The following is a 22,958-nucleotide window of genomic DNA, read 5'->3' on the forward strand; positions in this document are numbered from 1 at the left end:
TCCCTGGTACGTTTGGCTTTGGGGTCCATAAATTGTGTCTGAGCAGTGGAAATCATAGAGACGGCCCACCACCCCCACCCCGACAGGAACATGGAGAGAAAGACAAGGGAGAGAAGGAGGGGATGCACACTGACAGATACTGTTAATGAGGCTGGGTTTTAATGCTGGGCTGATTGGCATCAAGGTGCAGTTGCCATCTGCTTGATTGAAGACAGACAGGTGTGAGAACTCGACTTTTGTCCCATAAGCCATGCCTGCCTAGAACGACTAAAGCGACTTTTAATAAAAAAATAATAATAATAATAAATCTTTTTTTGACCCAAAGACCAAGGAGATATGATTTTTCGAAGATCTAGACTCCCATCCACTTCCTTGTTAACTTAAAACTTAAACATTTTGTATCTCAGCTCCTGAGTACTTTTTTTTTTCAATGAAAAATCTCTGGCAGTGTTTCAAACGCGGCCAGAAATAATTCTGGCAGTGAATGAGTTAAAAGGGTCAGAGTTGTCATCTGGCTTGCTTGTAGATCTGTGTGGTTATCATCAGGCTTGGCCTTCCCTCCTGAACTTCAGTTGTACCAACTTAATTATTTTACTGTGCTGTTGGTGATATAAAGTTGCTTTTTCAGTCAGCCGTTGATGGTTGTCACGGCATGTGGAAGTGTGTCTTGGTGTGTCAACCAATACACTAATTGACAAAACAGTAACTGATCAAATGTGCTGTACTGTATGTAGTTGACCTGTCATCTCAGTGGAAATGGATACTTACATTATCACAACGGATATAGGCTATAACACTGTAACCAAGACATACCCTTAAGCATATTACATTACATTAAGGTGTTCCATGGTGGCATTTTCACTTGTTTCGGACCTGATGCTCATTGAACCTGCATGCTCACTGGAGAAATTAAAGTAATGAAAAGAAGAAGAAAAAAAATCGCTTTACAGTGACGATAATTTACAGTAGCAATATTTCTGTATAATTTCAATGACAACGTGTTGAAACACTTTAACTTTTACAGGGTACATGTTTTGCTATATTTGGTTACAAAAATATTTGCTATATTACATTTCCAATTTGCAGTGAAGTGTCACTTTGATCTCTGTGTAGAAATTGCCTGCAGACAGAGGCTGGAAAATCATTTTAACATTATCTGTGCTCACCAAGCATGTCATAATAATAAGCCATAAATGCATTGTTGATTTATCAGGGATTTTATCTGTGAATGATTGAATGATTAAGTCTGCTTTTGCTTTGTAATGCTCATCTTCCACCATTAAAAACAATATCAAGTGTGTTTTTGTGTTCATTTATTAATCCTAGTCAACTGAAGTCTTCCATGCTTATTCTAACATGCAGGAGATGACAAGTTGTTCCCTGTTCCCAAGTTGGTTTCTTAGATCGTAGATTGGCTACTTTCGCACAGCTATTTCTACATCAGTTTGTAGATCGTCTACTTATGCTTAGTTTAGCTACTTTCACATTGGATTATGGATCGGCTATTTTCATCATTCGGCGTATGGATACAGTGGAAATGGTGTGGAGCAACAAGTTGAGGTCAAGGATCAAGGCAGGCCTCAAGCAGGCCTCAGAGGGACTGAGGAGGAAGGAGTTGTGAGTGACGTAGAAGGAGAAGAGATAACTGCAGCCTACACATCTGACGCCAGAGGTAGCCAGAGGAGAAGCTGAGAAAGTAAAGAAGACTCGACGTAGTTGAGAGAATTACGCTGATAAGTGTTGAGAATTACTAAGCGGTATATGAGAGTTATTCTAGTGCGTGTGAAACATTATCTGAGCTATTCAATGACTAATGTATTATTGTGATCTGCTTTGATTGTGTTATAATGTGTATTGTCACTAGTTATAGATGCATGTCTAGTCTAGTTGAAACTAAATGTATGTTACTGCTGAAGTTAGAAAAACTGGTAAGATGTTCCTATTTGTAATAGTAAACAACAGATAACAGTCAGATCTGAATGTGTAACCATACGGTATTAACTGTGAAAGCTGAGTTTTTGCTAGGGAAGCTATGTTATGGTAAACATTAGGGATTCCCAAACCTTGCTAGAGTCACACTGCCTGAAGAGGCTGTGGAATTTCAAAACATGTCGTGTCCGACATCACCTAGCAGGTGGGTAGAAGGAATAAAGTGGGTTGTACTATTGACGAGGTCATCCGGGTTTATAAAGGCGCTGCACAACGGGTGCGTGAGAGGATGCCAACCCCAAGGAGGGACGGGGCACTCCTGCCCGAGGAGGATGAGTCTTTACGAGGAGGCTGCCACACTACTGTTTTCAGAATCCGCTTTAGCAAAACATTCTGGCATTGTCCGTCTTTTGGCTTGAATAGCTGTCTGGCAATATTCATGTAAAGTATGGCTTGTCTACAGTTTAAGAACATGGGCTCCATCAGGACTAAAGGTCTCAAAGTCAGATTAAAAGAACCCCCAGCTCTCCGGCTATTCAAGAATAATGGGAGGCTGTCAAGGTCGAGAAGGGCCTTTATCAACCTATCTAAATTATATTATGTTGTCAAGAATCAGGTAATTTTGTGTCGGATAACAGCTCTCAATCCTACTACATAACTTTCTTCCAACTGACTTTCATCACTTGTTGAATTAGTTCCAATCTTCCTTTTATTTTTATTTTCATTTCCCCTTGAGTCCTCCTCTGTTTGAATTTCGCTCTCCATTTCATGTTCTGCCATTCCGAGCTCGTCTCTCTCCATCGCAACCCCTCCTCACCCCCCTAGCGAGACAATTGTATGACCGGAAGCATTTGAAAAGCTGGAAGCCGCCACCCTGAACCTATGCAGCTGTACAGTGTGTGTGCATGCAAAGTTCCTCATTACTGTCTATAGGGCACAGGTTGCCCCGTGACACTGACGACAGCACTTTATCCAGTTTCATGCTAAACATATACATAGATATGTATATACAGAGATTTCAGTTCCTTCTTTCTCTCTTTTTTGGTCTTGTCAACTGATTTGTGGTTTGTCATGAGGTCTTCCAAGTTCTCTTTATTCACTATACTGCTGCATTGTTGTTACTGACTAGACAAATACATTTCCCATTCCAAATGACTAAAACATAATTCATTGTAAGTATTTTGGCTCATGGTGTCTGTACCCAAACTCATTCTACTGATGTTGCGTCTCATTAGCTATGATTGAAAAATAGTAGTAGCCTAGTAACCTAGTAAACATCCAACACACCTGGACTATTGATATGTTGCCAGCATCATTCCTGTGTTAATTCACACTGTGCCACACGACACCCCTGATATTATTCGTTGGGGTTCACATTGGGACCCTGAGGCAGTCTCAGGCCCAGGGGCCCATGGACCCAGGATCCGCCCCTGGTCAATGTCATGTGACATTGAAGTCGAGCGGCAGATAGTGAACGTGCGTCCCATTTCAACTAATCAAGTCATGTCAGTATTTACAGTGAATTTAATCTCTCTCCTTTCATTGAGTCTGTGTTACTGTGCTACATTATTTACGTTAGTTTCTGAACATCTGACGGACAGATAATTTTCCGCATGTTGAAAACAGACGATCTGCAAGCTCTCAATGCGTCGTGGATGCGACACATTGTGAGCTTGCAGATCAGCTATTTTCCACAAGTTGTACGAAAATCAGGCTTTACTTGGGAGATGTGTTTGTTGGATGAGGCGACGCACAGTGCTCGCCCCGGGTTTAGCTTTATCCTAAAGCTAAACCCCTGATAATTGGTGCCATCTACAGACCTCCAGATAAAAATGCATTTTATGACTTCATTGAGGGGTATGTTGTGGTATATTAGCCCATATGGCTTATAGTTATTGAACAGTATGCAAGTAAAAAACATATAGAAATGATACTATAGTAAGAGAATCATGAATGTGTTGTTGACTCAGACCCAGCCTGGCATTTGCTAATCAGGGACTCTGCCCTGGGGTGAAGTGTGATTTACATCTCCATTGTTTAACCTGGAGACACCAGGTCTAGGCTTCCTGGCATTCAGCTGCTAATCAGATAGAGGCACTGATCAAAGAAGTTGATCAACAGGTGGAGGCTCTCATTGACCCCCACCCCACATGTTTGTAATGTGAGCTACCTACAGTGTATAAAGGTTGACTGTAAATGACTAGTGAGGGAGTACTGTTGTCACACGCTGTGAGGCTGCTGGGGAGCTTCGGCTCCTTCTGCTGTTGCTATGATGTTTGTTTGATGCTGAATAAATGAACATGGAACTTGGAAACCTGACGTCTTCTTCTCCTCTACCTTATTACAACAATTCAGCCTGCTAGCACGCAGTTTACTGCCTCGAATTACACCACAATGTGACAGACATAGGCAGCTTGGAATTAATTAAGACTGGAGACTAACAACAACATGCTATGTAAAGACACTCCCATCTTTAAATCCTTCAGCAAGTTCTGTAGCCTGCATAGCCTTTTCCAGCTGATAACAGTATACAAGGAAACACAGTATACAAGGAAGAGGGTGTGCCCTACTACTCAAACCATCATAGACCTAATTTTGACCTCGGACCAGAATCTCAAGAAGTGGCGTCATTGAGTGCAATTTAAGTGACCATAATGTCATTTTCTGCACTCGTAAAATTGTCACAACACAATCAGATTCAGATCAATGAAACACTACTCTAGTGAAGCACTAACAACTGCTCTGGAGAAAATGGACTGGTCCATTGGCTGTTCTCTCGGCCACCCCGCCCACCTCTTTCAGACCGAGGTTACACAAATTATTGCCAAAATCCCATTTAATGGTATTGGAGACCGGGTTTACACAAATGATTGCCAAAAACATGCATTGCAGAGGGTTACACAAATTATTGCCAAAATCTCATGTAATTGTATTGGAGACCGGGGTTACACAAATGATTGCCAAAATCCCATTTAATGCCTTGCAGACCAGGGTTAATTGTCAAAATCCCATTTGATGGTATTGGAGACCGGGGTTACACAAATTATGATCCTGTTTAGTTTGTGGACTCTTTAGGCCTTTGTTCAGTATGTTCTGTATTTCTCTTGTATTTCTGTTACTCTGTTGTTGCCTTTTTGCCTTTCTGTTGTGTATCTTATTTTCTAGTATGTTCTCCAGTATGTGCCCTCCTGTCTGCCCCTGTAGTTCTGTACCTGCCTTGTCTAACCAGTCTTGTTGTGATTTGTCAGTGTTTCCACCTGTGTCCTCTTAGTCCCCGCCCAGCCTATCCCAGTGTTTATCAATCAATCAATCAATGATTGGCAGTTGAGTTCACTTGTGTCCTGTTATCCCTGTGTCTATTTAAGCCCTCTGTTTCCATGTATTCTTTGTTGGTTCGTGGTTCCCTGTTGAGTGATTCTGTCCTGTGTTTGTATCCTGTATTACCTTTCTTTGTTTTGCCCATATTTGGAAGATTCTGTGTTTTCGTTAATAAACACTTTAAGTTCTGTTCTGCCTCCTGTCGCCTGCTTTTGGGTCCTGCATGACACAACTGGTCCCTTATATTTTAAGGCAGCCATCATTGTCATCATCAATTTGCTTACTGGCCCCATGTTTAAGCTGGGTGTCCCAAGTCCATGACAAATATCTGTCACTACCAAATTGTCCCGTTAAAATAATACTTGTTTTGTGTGCTTACATAGATGTTTATCATGTTCTCATCTATTCTGTTGAAAGGTGCAGTCACTAAGTGTTAAATGATTGTCCCCCATCCTCATGAAACACCAGGTATAAAAGAAAGTCAAAGAAATTGTCATTGTAGTGAAAACAGCCGATCTGTAAGCTCATCAAGATGCAATGTGAACTTGTAGATCATTTATTAATGTCTGTGTTATAATTTTAGCGTTGATAAAGAAAGTAATATACTGATTTTGTGTTTTATCTCATATGATTGTCATGCAGATTTTTTATTATCTTACTCTTTAAAGCACTTTGTAACCTGGTTTGGAAAAGCGCTATACAAATAAATTAATTATCATTACAGTACATAAACAGCATTGTGGTGATGTAATGATACAAATATTTACGTATTTGTAAATGGAAGCATACAGTACAGTATATAGCCTAAACGCTACCAGGGGGTGTTTTTGTGATAGCTTATCTGAAAATGTTCAGGTACAAGTGTACCAAGTTTCATACTTTTATGAAAAAGTGAAAGATTTTCGGACAAAACCACCGGACTACCTCACAACATCACTGAATTGACCATTAACTATTCACCTGAACAGTTTATGATGTTGTACATGATATTATTGTAATCAGTGACCATCAAAACAGGTGTAGACAAACTGCCCCAAACTGTACAAGTCTACCAAGTTTCATGCTTTTATGAAAAAGTGAACGATTCACCTAAAATGTCATCTCAATCCACCAGACTATTTCCATTGAATGGTGTGATTCATAGTAGATCGAGTGAAACTTGACACCAACTCGGTTCAGGGGTTTGCCATCAGAATAACCACACCAGGGGTCACATGTGGCTCCCATGGGCCATGTTTGGGGCCCCCGGGGGCCACAGCAACACTGTTGCTCGAATCTGCACCAAAATTGACAAAAGAAATTATCTGGGGCAGAATGAAAGATTGTGTCGCAGACATACGAGGTGTGTTTCACTTTGTTGTTTATTTCCTGTCTTAGGCAGATATGGAAGCCGATATGACAATTGTGAAACAACTATACTTTACAGGGTACACTCAGCTTTGGTAGGTGGTTATGTTGCTGTGATCCTCAAATCCGCATTTGAACCCAAAAGCAGCACGGAGAAGGAAAAACACTAGTACACATTGCTGCAAGCATACCAGTTAATCTGTTCTTATTACAAACCTGTAGTATTGGCTCAGCAATTTTAACACGCCTGCTTCGGATGTTATCAATGTTGTTAAGTATAATTGTGAAAAAGTAAGAGATAAAGATTACAGCTAATAATGGCAAGTTAATGGGCTGATAACATCTGAAGCAGGTGTTTAATGAGAAGTGGAGGGCGAGAAATGTCATAGCTGGTTGAAACTATCAATCGTTCCAAAGGTATAGACGCCCGAAAATCAGGTCTAGAGGTCTAGAGGGTCTGTGAATGACGTCATGTCCATTGTCTAATAAAGAATGAGTTCAGTTGAAAACAATGTAAATATCACCACTACTAACATCAACGTCAATGTTGCACATCAGAAAGTATATACAATGGAAACAAGCCCCTGGGGCTTTTTGTGTTACCCTTTTAGCATAACCTTGTATGTATTTGAGTAAATTCACACATATGTTTTAGTTGTCAGACTAGTAGATTGTGTCATAACTGTCTCGCTTGAACTGCTATATTAAGAATGATGAAACATGAAGACACATATGATATCTGGACAAGTCGCAATGTCCAGCCAATGACCCTTCTGTCTAAAGGTCTGTGATTCAAATAGAGATGAGAGAACAGACTGCACGTAGGTCTGCAGCATCATTTCTGATGATGGATGCAGGAAGCTAATATTGAAACACCTTGTGAAGAATAGCTTGATTCTGTCTGCCTGATAGGGAATGATAAGAGGATATATAAACCAGCACCCAGGAACTCATGGGAGATGATTGAGCTTCTACCACTGATGCTGATGCTGCCTGCTTCTTCTGCTGCAGGATGATTCCTGCCTAAGTCATTTCTGCTGCCTGCTCGTGCGCGTGCTAGAATAAACCTAGGATGTTGTATGTATACTTTGTGCTGAATAAATTGTGAACATGCAGACTGGGCTGGTTGCTTGGGGAGCCTTTCTCCCCAAGCAAATATTGTTATAATATTTGGCTCTTGGACTCAGGAGGCTGAGCTGTTGTGTTGTGTTTGTCATAGTTTACAGGATTTTTTTTAAAACAAATAGTATATCACCAAGTCATAACAGTTACATAAACAGGCAGCAAACCTCACTACTTTAAAAGTTTAACTTTTTGCTCCTCAAGAGATGCCACCACAGAACATTACGTTTTCATTGCGAAAGTGTCAAAGACATAATAAAATAATTTTAGAAAAAACTGGCAGTAGGTTAAAGTAGGCTGTGTACAGTTGGAGGGGGTACAGCATTGTGTAAACAGACCTATGTCACATTGCAACTTGGAAGAAATACTAAAGGGTATAGTTTTGTATAAAGCTTTTTGATATAGGGCTAAAGCTTTTTGAAACAAATAGCAGCAATCTTTCAGGGTTTTGCAGTCAGTTTTGTGGACAAATATCAGCAGTTTTCCAAAACTATTAATTAAATTAAACATCATTTTTTCAAATGTTGAAGTAGCTCCAGGCCAAATAGCATTCTTTTTCACTTTGGTTTGGGTTGACACTTTCCAATATGTCAAGTAGTTGCTATTGCACGATAGATGTGTTGTTGTTGTTTTTCGTTCTTGTTTATCATATCACTATATGACATTGACACTGTTAAAACAAAAACAATAACTAATGCCATTATTGACAGAATTCCTGTTTCATTTCACTATACTTCGTCTTTTTAAGATCTGGTGCTCTCTGCTGGTAAGATAGAGAAAGTCTTTCGCCATAATATTGAACCCCCATGCGATGCTGCGATGTTAATAATTATGTATTACGTTAATTAAGCTCAGCCAAAACAAAAGGTAGGCTATGCTCAAAGACTTATTACATTTTCCTGTAGGCTACTTAAAAAGAAAGTCAACAGTCTGACTAGCAACATTGTTAAAGCAAGTAAAACATTACAAAGTGTGTACTATGATGTTTAATCTTTTCTAATTATTAACGATAGTTAGGTCGGTTGTGCGCCATATGTGCTATATTATGTGTGCTCTCAGGAGAAACTCATTTAACCTAATTACAACAATAACAGTGCATTTGAGGCAAAACCCCACCCACTAGCAGCGGGTCCGACCTCAGTTGTTCTGAAGCCATGCCAGACCCTATGTACCCTACACTTTAGTGGGAGGGGGCAGTGGTGGTAATGGGTACTCAAATGTTTTACTTAAGTAAAAGTATCAATACAATGAAGAAATACTCAGTTACAAATATTTTTTGGTCCGGAATTAAAAATTCACTTGAGTAAAAGTACAAAAGTATTGGTATCAAAATGTACTTCAAGTACCAAAAGTAGAAAGTGCTCATTATGCAGAATGTCCCATTTGACACGTTTTCAAATAAATTGCAAAAAAAGAAGAAAAAAAAGAAGAAGAAAAGAATTGAATGTGTCATGATGCAACACATTGTGAGCTTGTAGATCTGCTATTTTCAAATGGCCGAAATTTATATAGGGTTGAAAGTAGGGTACAAAGTAACTATAGTATCTAAAGTTTTCAAATAATTGTAGGCTAGTGGAGTTAAAGTACAATATTAATCTGATATGTAGAGTGGAGTAGTACAAGTACTGAAAACTAGAAATACTCCAGTAAAATAAAAAAAAAGTTACTTTAGTACAGTACTTGAGTAAATGTACTTAGTTACTTTACACCACTGGGGGGGGGGTTGCCTTCTCAAAACACGTGTGACGCATCCCCTTTTTGCTTGCTTATTAAACATGGTTAGCGGTCACACTGTCTGACACACTTCCAGTCAGTGAAAGGGACGTACTGTATCTGTGTAATGCCCAAACTCCTGTAGGTACTATGGAGGACAATACGAAAATAACATTTGCCAATGGAGTAAAAGGAGGACAATCCAAAATAGACCAAGAGCTTACTACTCACAGCGCCGTCTGTTGCGGCACTTGCCTTAAAGGCATCAAAGACTGGATACCGGTGGATTACAAGAGAGAAATAGTCCAGCTGTTAACACTAGCCGGACCAGTGGTAAGCTTGGGGTTTGACGCGACACGTGTGAAATAATGTAGTCTTTCCGTTTTTTAGGCTAGAAATAGATTTAGTGTAAACAATAGGACCTAACGGGTTCGCCTAACCAATGCTTGGTTGTTATACTATTTGGACTTGGGGGAGGCTGAGCTGTTGTGTTGTGTTTGTCATAGTTTACAGGATTTCTTAGAACAATTTTAGCATATCACCAAGTCATAGTTACAGTTACAGTTACATAAACAGGCAGAGAGCAAACCTCAGTCACTACTGTAAAAGTTTAACTTTTGGGGGGGGACGTGGGAAAGACTCTGCCCCCTAGAGGCTGGGCTGCTCCTTGCATCCAAGCAGCATGGGCTGCTAACAATGAAATGGAATGAAATTAATTGAGTGACTAAATAAGGAACATTTAAATTAGGTTATTAATGGCAGACTTGTGGGGTGTGGGGTCATTATTATATATTCACCCAAGGAGTCAGAGGGAGGGTTGTGCCCAGTGGGCATCCTTTTACAGCTTTAAGGTGCAGAGTAAATGTATATCAATCCAGCCTGTTGCAACTTGTATGGGATCCATGTTGTTGTTCTACTCGGCTACAGCAACAGGTCTGGGAGAACTGGTTTGCTGTTAGAATACATGTGGGCATTTGGTAACTCTGGGCGTACTTGGTAAATATGGGCACCAAAACAGAGTGGAAAACGGGAATACTGGACACCAAAACAGAATGGGCACCTGAGAAGTCTGGGCAAGAGTGGGCTTACTTTGTAGGCTATGTGAAGTCTTAAACATTAAGCTCATGTTCTTACACATTCTTAGTATATGTGTGATAGCAGGCTGAGTCAATGACTACACCAAGAGTTTTGGCTTGGGTTGTGGTTTTTATTACTGATTGAAGCTGAGTGCTGACTAAATCACCTTTTTACAGCAATTTGCCTAAACAAAGAAGCATTGATGTTTGGTTGGTCACTCAAGCATTGCGTGATGGGGTACCCACTACCCATTCACACGTTCACAGGCAATTCATTCTGGGATGTGTGAATGACCCAGTTTAGCAGTAGTTGATGTATAATTACCTACTGTATGGATGGACACATACACATTTTTGATAACTCTTTTTGTTCTAACACAGTAGGGACTGTTACTATGTATGTACAAGTTAAAGGGAGGGTAAGTGATACTTTTGGGTTAAAACAAAACGTTTTGTGTTAAAAGGTTAAAGCACTATATTGTGATAGAAATCATTGCTATAGAGTGTTTGTTCAGTAACAGGGATCCCTGTCTCTCCAGCTCTTTAATAAACAGAAAATACATTTTCAGGTAAGTGACAACATTTCAGCCAATCAGGAGAGAGTACCCATTTATCAGCTTCAATTTTGTCTGCTCATTTCTTTGTGTCATCATTTCCAATTTCTTCCGAGTTCTCTATCCTGATTGGATAAAATGGATATCCTGACCTGAATTAGCATTTTCTGTTTACTAGACGTGGAGAGACATGGAGACTCCTGTTACCGAACAAACACTCTACAGCAATGAGTGCTATCAGAATATAGAGCTATCTAACATTTATTTTAACCATAAATCACTTACCCTACCTTTAAGTTAGTTAAGTATTTAATACATCACATCCTCTACATCAGCCATGTCATTTACATTAAAAATATTCTTAATATGCTATACGGTAAAGCCAAAATTGGGATTATTCTGTTGAAGCAGTTGTGAACCACAAAATGGTCTGTCTCATAACATTCACAGCTTTTACTCTTGGCCTAATTGCTACATTATGGACCCATTTAGGAATCATACATTCTCTGGCTATAGAAAAGTCAGAATGGGATTTTTACATGACTGTTTCTATTGTTTCAGTTTATTTCACAGTTGATGGTCTTTCTGATCAGTTTTGTCAGCACAGTGTTCTGTGGTCACCTGGGGAAAACAGAGCTTGCTGGTGTGGCGTTAGCAATAGCGGTAAGAAAACGTGCAACTATTTGGATTTACTACTTTAATCAATTAATCTATTTGTGTATTTAATCTTTAACCACTTCAACCTGGCATTCCTATTTTGGACGTAATTTTATGCAGACATTTTAGAAATCTAAAAAAAAAAGTCATAAATGTTCATATTTTTGCACAACACCGTCATGTGATTAAGTATAAATAGGCCTTAAGTGGTTAAACCATTTTTGTTGTAGGCGTAATTTTTGATAATTTCTTTTAAGTTGAATTTCCCCCCCCAATGCAGGTCATTAATGTTACCGGTATTTCCATTGGCACTGGCTTGGCGTCCGCCTGCGATACGCTCATATCTCAGGTACTATCCCACCCTGACAGTGTTTATCCATTCATTCTGTTTGTCTAACGTGGAAAATCCTAACCATTACTGCTGTGTCTCATTGCTAGGGTCTACAAGAAAACAGTTCTACTGTGGTCTTTTGTATCAAATGTGTTTTTCTTTTGTTCAACTTATCCACTTGGTCATAGGTGTATAGGTGTTCTCTATCAGCATGTATTTGTGTATCTCGGTGACCCACTGTGCACCTGTTTATGCAGACTTATGGGAGCGGTAACCTAAAGCGTGTGGGAGTGATACTGCAAAGGGGGATTCTGATTCTGCTTCTGGCCTGTTTCCCCTGCTGGGCGGTCCTCATCAACACAGAGCCCATCCTGCTGGCTGTCAGACAGAGTCCAGAGGTTGCCAGGTCAGCCTCATTTGCCTTTCTTCTGTTATTGTCTTTTGTGGCTTGTCTTTTTATCAGCTGCCATTTTGACCAGGTCTTACTCGAAAAAGAGATCTCTGAACTCAAGTGACAACCTGGTATAATAAAGGCAAAAATAAAGAAATGAATGCTTTATTCAGACACAGCGAAGAGAAAGATTGGACAGAGAGCAGGGGAAAGACACAGAGTAAATGGCCGGCCGGGAGTCAAACCGGGGACATGCTGTAGATAGAAGGCATGTGTTATGCACCCTAACTGAATTTCAAAACTAGTGAATTGATGTAATGCGTTGTCAGCTTGCACTGCATGACAGGTGTTTTATACCAGGTATGAAATATCAATACATATTGAATACAAGTATACATTTATACCAAGTATAAAATAGAGCATAAGTTCTTAATCTGCTCCTCCATAAAACCAGATAACACCACAGAATGTAATGGCTAGATGGAGAAAAAAGGTTTCCAAAATAAATTATGATCGGATTCATTCAGTCATGTGATTCAATGTTGAATGAATTCATCTATGGACTTGCAACATATCACAGTGTGTGTGTGTGTGTGTGTGTGTGTGTGTGTGTGTGTGTGTGTGTGCGTGCGTGCGTGCGTGCGTGTGTGTGTGTGTGTGTGTGTGTGTGTGTGTGTGTGTGTGTGTGTGTGTGTGTGTGTGTGTGTGTGTGTGTGTGTGTGTGTGTGTGTGTGTGTGTGTGTGTGTGTGTGTGTGTGTGCGCGTGCGTGTCATAAAGACTGTCCCAGCTCTATGTGAAGATCTTCATGCCAGCTCTGCCGGTGAGTTCTGCTCTCCCTGCTATTCCCAGTTCAATCCACCACATCCCATCATGATCCATCGCCGAGCATTTTGTCATTGTCACTGTCTATTTCTGCAGGCTGCGTTCATGTACCAACTGCAATCGAGGTATCTTCAGAATCAGGTGAGGTTGATTACACAAAAGCTCTGGCATTTTATGTAATCCTGTTTAATTTATATAATTGTATCTGCTATTATAACTGGGTGAGAACCTGCAACTTATGTTTTGAGAGATTGTCATTAATGGCATTGAGAAAAATGTTGTGGTTTGGTTTACAGGGAATTATATGGCCCCAGGTGATAACTGGAGTGTTGGGCAATATTCTCAACGCTGTTATCAACTACGTCTTCCTCTATCCTCTGGATTTGGGTGTTGCGTGAGTGTACCCATTATCACAATATGCAATATTGAGATGGTGATTATTATTGCACAGTTAATAATTCTGCATTGATTGGTAGTGAACAAAATAAATTAATATTAATTGCCATTTGTCCTGGCTGCATTGTCAGTATCAACCATTGCTTTAAGTCTTTTGAAGTACCTTAAGTATGCTGTAATCTTTCATCATCATCATCATCAATAATTCAGAATCTAGATAATTATCTAGAGACTAAAGTTTAAATTTATTTTAAAAATGTAATCCGCAGTGTTAATTGGTCCATTTGTAACTCGGAGTCGATCCATTAGTAACTTAGTAATTAGAGGATTTTACATTGTACTCCATGTTTTATATGTTTCCTGTCTTGGCTGAACCAAAAGTGGATCTGCAGCAGCCAACTCCATCTCCCAGTTCTCCCTGGCTGTGTTCCTGTATGTTTACATCTGTTGCAAAGGACTGCACAAGACCACCTGGGCAGGTGAGCTCGTTTTCTCTTTCAGATTGGGAGAGATGGTAATTCATTATACACAATAATAATACTGTAGCTTTGTTTAAATCAAATGTTCCCTTACTCTGAATTCATTTGTGCATTGTTTGCAGTAATTCAGTTATGTTGTCCTGAGATCATAGATAGAGCGGTAGAATAATACTAACAGATAAAATAATTGTCTTTCAGTGCTTGTCCCCCTATGAACAAAATAAAAAGACATAAATAAGTACAAAAGTAAAGTCTATCACCAGTAAATGTGAACATAAATCTATCGCCTATGAATGGATTTACAGTATACATGTACAAACTATCGACAGTGGAAAGGAGACTGATATAGTATGCACAGTACAGTGTCAACAGTGGGTATATGGATTATATATGCACATAGATGTTAACTATAAATTGAACACTGAGAACTCTCTCCTGAGTAATGTTTGACAACTATAGTGCCACTCTCTCACTGCTTAATGCAGCACTGACACAGCTCCTTATAGTTTGAGGTTATTTTTAGGTTTAACAATTTATCAGCAAAATGTTACCCTGTTGGTGCAGTATATCACAGTTTTGCATATTATATGTACTGAGTTGCCCTTAGGATATCAGGATAATTCCTTTAACAGGTCCATTCATGAAAGTCCTTACGTCTTGTTTCCAATGAGGGCCTGTGTGCAATTAGGGGTTAAGAGTCTTGCTCAGGGACAAATTTCATTTCATCGACACATTTGCTGGCCTGGCCTGGAATCGTACCTGGGGCAACCAGGGCCTCTGGCTCCCTAGGCGGGCTCACTAACCACTCAGCTATGGCCGCCCCAAACAGTCTGTTAAATGTGTTGAAGAGAAAACAGATTAAGTTAAATGAATTAAAATAAACCCTTTGGTGTGTATGAATGCAAGTATATTTGATCTAGCACATCAGAATTACTACAGCGTATTTATTACTCAATACTAATGTCTGCATTATTATGAACACAATGTTACACATTACACATTTAAAGAGCTCTAATCCAATATCCGTTTTGCGAAAGGAAAAAAAAACCTCACTACCAGCCTGTGAAATTATTTGTTCAGCCAATGATGTTAGTAACATACCTGCTCACTAGTCTAGCATAGCCAGACGAAACAATTAGTACATTTTTAAAATAACAGCGTCGCAGAACCAATACAAAGACTTTAGGGCAGTCCTTCATATTGGGACAGTATCAGGATTGTTTTTTACAGTGCATATATGGGCTGTTCAAGCCCATACATGCATTGAACACACCTGGTATAATAAAGTAAAATAAACCCGGGGACATGCTGTAGAAAGGCATGTGGTATGTATCGTAACCCATTTGTCTATCGGGTCGTGATACACGCGCTGATAACACCCCTAGTCAGGTTGAAGCTGAATGGAGTTATGTTGAAACGTCTACAATGTTACAAAACCTTTGGCCAAAAAGAATGATAACAGGTTAAATTGGCCTCCCTGCTTAGTGGTGTAGCAAAACTAACCGGAGTGTGAGGCAGTGCTCGATCAGACCTAGACTTTGCATGGCCATACAGCCCCAAAAAGAGATGTATTCAGCCAGTAACTGAAAACAATGTATTGTTCAGGGCCTCTACTTTGTGGCTGTCCAAAATGTTGTGTGAACAAAGTGTCACTTTAAATGGTTGACAGGCTTATCTCCCAACTCCTCATTTGCCTGAACTATGAACATCTTGACTCCCAGGTTGGACACAGGACTGTCTGCAGGAGTGGGGTCCCTTTATCCAGCTGGCCATTCCCAGTATGCTTATGCTGTGCTTGGAGTGGTGGATGTTTGAGATCGGAGGATTCCTGGCTGGTATAATTAGCGAGAATGAGCTGGGAGCGCAGTCGATAGTGTACGAGCTGGCCACTATTGCTTACATGGTAACGCATTTAAAGTTAATTATCTTGTATTTAAGGCTTTACTTTTACTTCTTTTAGCCATGCCATTTCCTTATGTGTTGCTTGATATAATAATATACTCTATAGCAGTACCAGTAGATCACAAAGGCTGTGCAAGTATTTTTGGCGTCTGTCAATTGAATTAAGGTGACTTGATTGATTGACATCAAGAAGGGCCTGATGTCAGCTCACTGACTTCACGGCCTCTATGGGCAAACCCACAATGCAATGCTTTGTTTTCAAGAGTTTTGCGTGCAATCATCAGTAGCAGTATTATGTAACGCCAGCGCCGTTATTCCAAAGCCCCCTCAGGGCGCGCTCCCACCGCACTTTTATTTTACCTCTGGGGCGGAATCTGCCAATGCTTTGTCAATGCAAATGCGTGGATTCTTGGAAAAAATCTGCAAGACCATGAATCCACGCATTTGCATTGACAAAGCATTGGCAGATTCCGCCCCAGAGGTAAAATAAAAGTGCGGTGGGAGCGCGCCCTCAGGTACATTTTCAAAGTATTTTCAGCAATGGGATAAAAAAAAATTGGGTTGGTAGATCTTGTTGAGCTGGTCATGGCACACCTGCTCTATAGAGACAAAAATTTAATAATATAGTAATAGATTTTACACTTTTGAAACATTGTGCAATATTTAAAGATGGTTCAAATACTATTTCACTCTGGTACAAATATGTTTTTTTCTGAGTGTGAATATATCACCTCCTCTATAGACATTTTGTCCTGGTGATCTGCTGGCATCAATCCACTTTCACTTTACAGCACTATTGTTCACTTACAAAATGTATTAGAAATAGACATTCAAAGCAAGTTTTTTCTAAATGAAAGTAATACAATGGTGCTGACTACAGGTCACAAGAACAGTAAAAGTTGGTGACTAAACCATTCATAAACTGCTGTTGAGGTATGTGCAATAAAAGGAGATGAAACTCAATTGAAATATCACATTAAAACAAGTAGTTTTTGCAACACTGTTCTTTTCTTTTCCTGTCGCACAGTTTCCTCTAGGATTCTCTGTTTCAGCCAGTGTACGAGTTGGTAATGCTCTTGGTGCTGGGAACACAGAGCAAGCCAAGCTGTCTGCCAAGGTCGCCATCATCTGTGCAAGTATGAACCAATGCATACATGCTGCCCACTTCATTGAACACTTTAAAGGGAAGAGGTCATGATGTTCAACATTATTTCTTTAGCTTATATGCAGTGGTGGAAAAGTAACTAAGTACATTTACTTAAGTACTGTACTTAAGTACAATTTTGAGGTATTTGTACTTTACTTGAGTATTTCCAATTTCCAATAGTTTTACTTCTACTCCACTACATCTTCAGACATAAATTATGATATTATGAAACATTCATTAACCACTTCAGCCCTATTTTATACCTAGGCTATTTGAAAATAGCAGATCTACAAGCTCACAATACGACGCGTTGTGAGCTTGTAGCTATTTTCAAACATCTTAGTACTTTTTCATGCCAATACCTTTGTACTTTTACTCAAGTACATTTAGAATTCTGGACTTTTACTTGTAAGGGCGCGCTCTCACCGCACTTTTATTTTACCTCTGGGGCAGAATCTGCCAATGCATTGTCAATGTAAATGCGTGGATTCACGAAAGAGCGGATTTTTCCGCTTGTCGCGCAGACCTTGCGTTTATCTGCTCTACACGACTTGTCCATTTGAAGCAGAAAACTGCTGGAGGCAGGAGCTGATTTTCCTCCTCTGTCCAATCGGGTGAGTCGAAGGCGGACCGTCCCAAGACTCAGGAAGCACAAGGCAGCAAGCGGTGCGGGCTACGGGGACGGTCCTGAAAGTGAGTGACAGCGTTTTTTTAGAATCCGCTGGCTGCAAAAAACTGTGGCCACGCACAACCTGCGTTTAACAGCGTCCAGCCAACTTTTGGTGAGAGCGCGCCCTAACAGAGTATTTCTATATTATAATATTGATACTTTTACTATATAATCAATTTGAGTACCTTTTCCACCACTGCTTAGTTCCACAACATGAGCAGTCTTCTGTGCGTCTCAAAAGCTGTATGAAACGTTTACTCCAGTGTTGTCAGTGTCACTAGACATTTGAATATACATTTGAATATGTCAATATGCACATTTCTTTTCAGAAAATGTTTATTTGTATTTACGTACTGTATTCTCTATGCCTGATACAGTTGTAGTTTCATTCTTTGTCGGAGCTAGTCTTTCAATCCCTAAAGATGTGCTGGGATACATTTTCACCCCAGAACAGTGAGTTAAACCTCTTACAAGATACATTTAGTAACATTCACTTTCTTGTACCTACACTTTGCACACATCGGCGGCTCCAAGTGGCAGCAAGAGGTAACTGATTTGATTCATTTGCCATACCAGACCATAGATATAGAAACCTAGATACCTCATTGGCCGCTGCAGTTCATTGGAGCGACCCGTATATTGCGGCCGCCATATTAGAGGGGGCATGCTTCCTGACTCCTGGCCAATCACAGCGCGTCTTTTCCAGGACTTCAGAATCTAGTTGTATAAAAATGTCCCGTTGTATTTTTATACAACCAGATTCTGCCAAATCTCGGAAAAAAACGCGATGTGATTGGCCACAAGTCAGGAAGCGTGCCCCCCTCTAATATGGCGTCCGCGATACAGACACTCCAGAGTCGGACGAGGCGTCTATCTTTATATGTCTATGTACCAGACCACTGAGATTATTGCTGTAAATGTGCAACATATTAGTTGTGGACGATGCGCTTGCTTGCTTACTTACTTACATACTTGCTATTTAGATAGCTGCTTTTCTTTTCTCTTTGAGTTGTCTTTTATGATATTGTTTTTTCAACAAAAAACAAAATAAGAATTTCTATTTACTCTCTTTTAGAGACATTGTTGAGCGAGTCGCTGATGTCATGCTTATGTATGGCTTCTTCCATCTTGCTGATGCCACTGCGGTGAGTGACTATGCTTTACTGTACTGTAACTTCATGCCTTCATAAAGTAATCATATTATATATTGGGTTTTTATATATGTTTTATTGGATCTTGTTTATTCGATACACTTTAGTTTTAGCTCTTGCTCATTTGATTTTCCTATTTGTCTCATCTGTTTAAGAAAGTAGGTAGCTGATATATTGCACTTTTACCGTAGTGCTAGGTATACTCTTAGTTGCTTGTTTTAGAAGAAAATTCAATTAAGACTTCTGGTGATTAGTAGTTTTGTTCCCTACCTATGTTGAATGCACTTATTGTAAGTCGCTTTGGATAAAAACGTCTGCTAAATGACTGTAATGTAATGTATTCATTATAAAGAAAATCATTTTGCCGTGGCAATTCAGTTCTAGAGATGATATCACTTTCTCAAAATGGCGTGTATTTCATAAATACAAATATTCAAACATTTGTTTTCCTCTGCAGGCTGTGACAGGGGGTGTAGTAAGGGGAGCAGGGAAGCAGATGATTGGGGCTCTTTGTAACCTGATAGGATACTACTTCATTGGCTTCCCCATCGGAGTGTCCCTGATGTTCGCAGCCAATATGGGCATTGTGGGTGAGGACACCTAAGCTACTACGACGCAAAAATATTATATTGTCTCCAAAATTACATTTTGGCCTGGTAAAACTGTGAAGGTGGCCAATTAGGACGGCGTTACTTACCATGTAATGAGAGCTCTCCTTGTATTTCTGTTGTAGGACTGTGGTCAGGACTTTTCATCTGTGTCATTATACAGTCCATATTCTTCTTAGTCTTTGTGTCTAAACTAGACTGGAAGAAGGCAACAGAGGAAGTGAGTAGTACTGTAAAAATGGACCCAGATGGATTAAGGTTTATATACTCTCAGAGTTACATAAATTAACTTTTACTGTGTGTGGCATATTCTCCATTGATGTATGAAAATTGTAAATGAAGCTGTTCTGACTGGCATGAAAACCTTTTGATTTCTCATTTTCCATGCAGGACATATAAGTTCTAAACCTGTCTGTAATGTCTCTAATTAGGCCCTGAAGAGAGCAGGTGTCCAGCTCCCGGAAAGCAAAGAGACATTCGGAATGGAAAATCAGGGTAAATGAAGCCTCACTTTTGCTTTCTATCCCCCTCAGTTTCATGAAACACCTCTCCTCCTTTCCAGGAACTGTTGTGTCTTTCTGCAATGTAATGGCAAAAAAACCTGACTCCGTTTCTCATTAGAACTCTCCCTCGTGGCCCTTGAGCGGGCTGTGAGCCCGACCTCTGCATCCGCCTGTGTGAGCTCTGAGGAGGGGAACACTGACCTGGAGGCGCTTGGTTCCGGCCAGGTTGCAGCAATCGCCTCTACAGTTGGAGTCGTTCTGTCAGTCAGACAGTTGGTTTTACGGCGTGGCTTCACATTGCTGGTAATGGTCCTCATCCTGGCTGGTGGGGTCGTCCTCTGCGAGCTTCTCATGGGACTGCTAAAATGAGTTATCTACTCTGTATGACTTATTGGTGGCAACTGGTTGTTCAAACACTACCATCAGATAAGAGATGCCACTGGTCTACACACACTACGCACACTGGCCTGTTCGCCTCAGTGTTCCAGCCTTAAAGCTACATTCCGTGACTTACTTGAATGAATAAAATGCTATTTTAACCAGTCTGTATGGTAAGAGTTATCCTGGAATCCAGACTGAGGCACTCGTTCAGCGTTTTCTTTTTTCAATTGAAAAACTAAAACAAACGCTGAACGAGTGCTGAAAGATAGGACATTACAGATTGACGATGTCAATAAAGTTATTTGACGGTAAACGGCGGATTTGACACAAGATATGCCGCCCTTTTCATTGTAGTTCGGACATCATTGCCATTACCTCTATCAGTCGGGAGAGTGACAATGAACATAAAACGTACAGATTGTAGCTTTAATTCTGACACACACATCAGAGCTCGTCTCCCGGTCAGATATTCATTCCTTGCGGTGGAGAACATGAGTTAGTAAACATATGCAAATTGTAAGGTATTTATACACAGTATATAGCACCTTATAAAGCATTCAGTTAAAAATGCCTTACAATGATTAAATGTAATTAAAAGTTGAAAGCAAACAAATGTGAAGCAACATACAGTACAATACACAAGTAAGACGCGCGAACACGGGAAGCGAACGCTTTCAACTTGCCATCCGGCCTGAAATATGCACAAAAAATACATGGAATTCTTAGATATCCCAATAGCTGAACTCGTCTAGATGCTTTTAGATGTGTTATTTTTTTACTGTAGCTGCTATATTTCTCTCAGAGGAGTGTAATTAGTCACCCAGGGGCAGGCGGATTTCAGCCACACTGTAGTGCACTCTGGCGCACTCTGGCGGCTGCACACAGGCAGTGCACACAATACTGCACACACACACACACACACAAGCCGAGCACGGTTTCATAGTAAGCTCCACTTGCGCGGAGGCGCGCCGTTCGCAACAAGGTACATAAAACAAAAACAACTCGGACAAATGCAAGGACATACTAGTTAGTCATGTGATTTCACACATGGTAATTACAGGATATAATTATTTAGAGAAGGTTCTTTATTGTGGTTACGTCTTGTGTACAGGTACATAAGAGTAACATAACTTTTGTTTGACTAACTTGTTTGATGTGAAACATCAAGCTTTTGATTGTATACTTATCCTAGTATAAGTATCCTAGTATGTATGTTGTGGCATGGTCATAAATGTCGGAAGGTCATCAGCATGAAAAAGCTTAAGATAAACTAATTAGATTCATATAAGAATAACATCAAACCAAAATACTCAGGCAAAATAACTACTAAAATGTGCAAAACCAAAGGAAAATGAATTAATGCTCCTCAATTTGAGCTCTTATTCGGTCTTCTTAGAGCCAGTCTCAAATCCTACCCTGATGTACTACAGACTCAGGAAAGTTTTTTAAATCAAACAATCCTTCTGATAAGCCAAAGAGAGTCTTTATCTGCCTTCTTAGATGCATGTCTCTCCTGCTTTATAATGAGCCAGCCATGCAGGTCTGAGGACTGCTTAATTACTACCTCTTCACATTGTATAACCCCAGATTGTGTCAGCACACAGCCAAGTGCTGTAGCAGATACTGTAGCACTCCTCTGTTTATATTAGTTGTTGGTCATGTCAGAATATGTCAACATAAAAAAATGTATCAAGGCAAATTGATTCAACAAAAGATTCAGAAAAGAAAATTAGGCTGCTAATTACATATTCCGGTGTCAGTATCATATGAAACAAATACATATCAGTCTTGAAAATTTACCTAACATACTGTAAGGAATCGTAATGCTGTCTTTAACTGAAATAAAGAGTGGTGATCAAATGTCAAAGTAATGGGATTTTGCATTTGAAGGATTGTGTCTTTCTGTCTGAAATGACTCTATTTTAAAGGGTTCATTCACTGTAATAATCCTATTAAAATACAGATTTACAATTAATGTGTGATAGTCCATTGTTCAGAACTGCCGATCTGATCGATATGTCCATATATAGGCATATATGGACATCCAGTTGTCCAGAACCGCCGATCCAACCAATATGCCCATACAGTATATGGGCATGCCAATATACAGGGTTAGGCCATTTACTAATTACATCAGGGATCTCCATATATGGGCATAAAAGGGACACAGGTATACAGACGCTGATGTCACTATGACTCAGCCATAACCATATAAGGAGTTCCCAATGCAACTACACCCAAATATGGAGTGTGTTGTGTTGTCTAACCTCAATGGCGTAAACAAAACAGTCAGCTCCATATATGGGCACGAAAGGGGGCATGTTGTGGACATTTGTGAAAATCTTTTGAAATAATAATAATTAAAAAACTAAATGTAAACAAAAAATAAAGTGATATTTTCTCTTGGCCCATGAAAATTACCATCAAAAATGAGTCCCGACCCACTGTTAGGGAAACAGT

The 22,958-nt window shown here is 39.9% G+C and overlaps 1 protein-coding gene across 1 annotated transcript; it reads left to right on the forward strand.

Moving 5' to 3' along the window:
* Positions 1 to 9,535: 9,535 nt before the first annotated feature.
* LOC308102276 (multidrug and toxin extrusion protein 1-like) lies at positions 9,536 to 22,355 on the forward strand. Its single transcript, XM_080451914.1, has 16 exons — positions 9,536 to 9,762; positions 11,621 to 11,722; positions 11,997 to 12,065; positions 12,305 to 12,453; positions 13,217 to 13,259; positions 13,358 to 13,402; positions 13,558 to 13,655; positions 14,039 to 14,136; positions 15,858 to 16,039; positions 17,066 to 17,174; positions 18,233 to 18,308; positions 18,931 to 19,000; positions 19,464 to 19,596; positions 19,740 to 19,834; positions 20,046 to 20,109; positions 20,236 to 22,355. The coding sequence occupies exons 1-16, from the start codon at positions 9,580 to 9,582 to the stop codon at positions 20,484 to 20,486; spliced, it is 1,767 nt and encodes a 588-aa protein (XP_080308040.1). The 5' UTR covers positions 9,536 to 9,579; the 3' UTR covers positions 20,487 to 22,355.
* Positions 22,356 to 22,958: the final 603 nt, after the last annotated feature.

Source organism: Gymnoscopelus braueri, assembly GCF_963280865.1.
Source record: "Gymnoscopelus braueri genome assembly, chromosome: 2".
NCBI lineage: Eukaryota > Metazoa > Chordata > Actinopteri > Myctophiformes > Myctophidae > Gymnoscopelus > Gymnoscopelus braueri.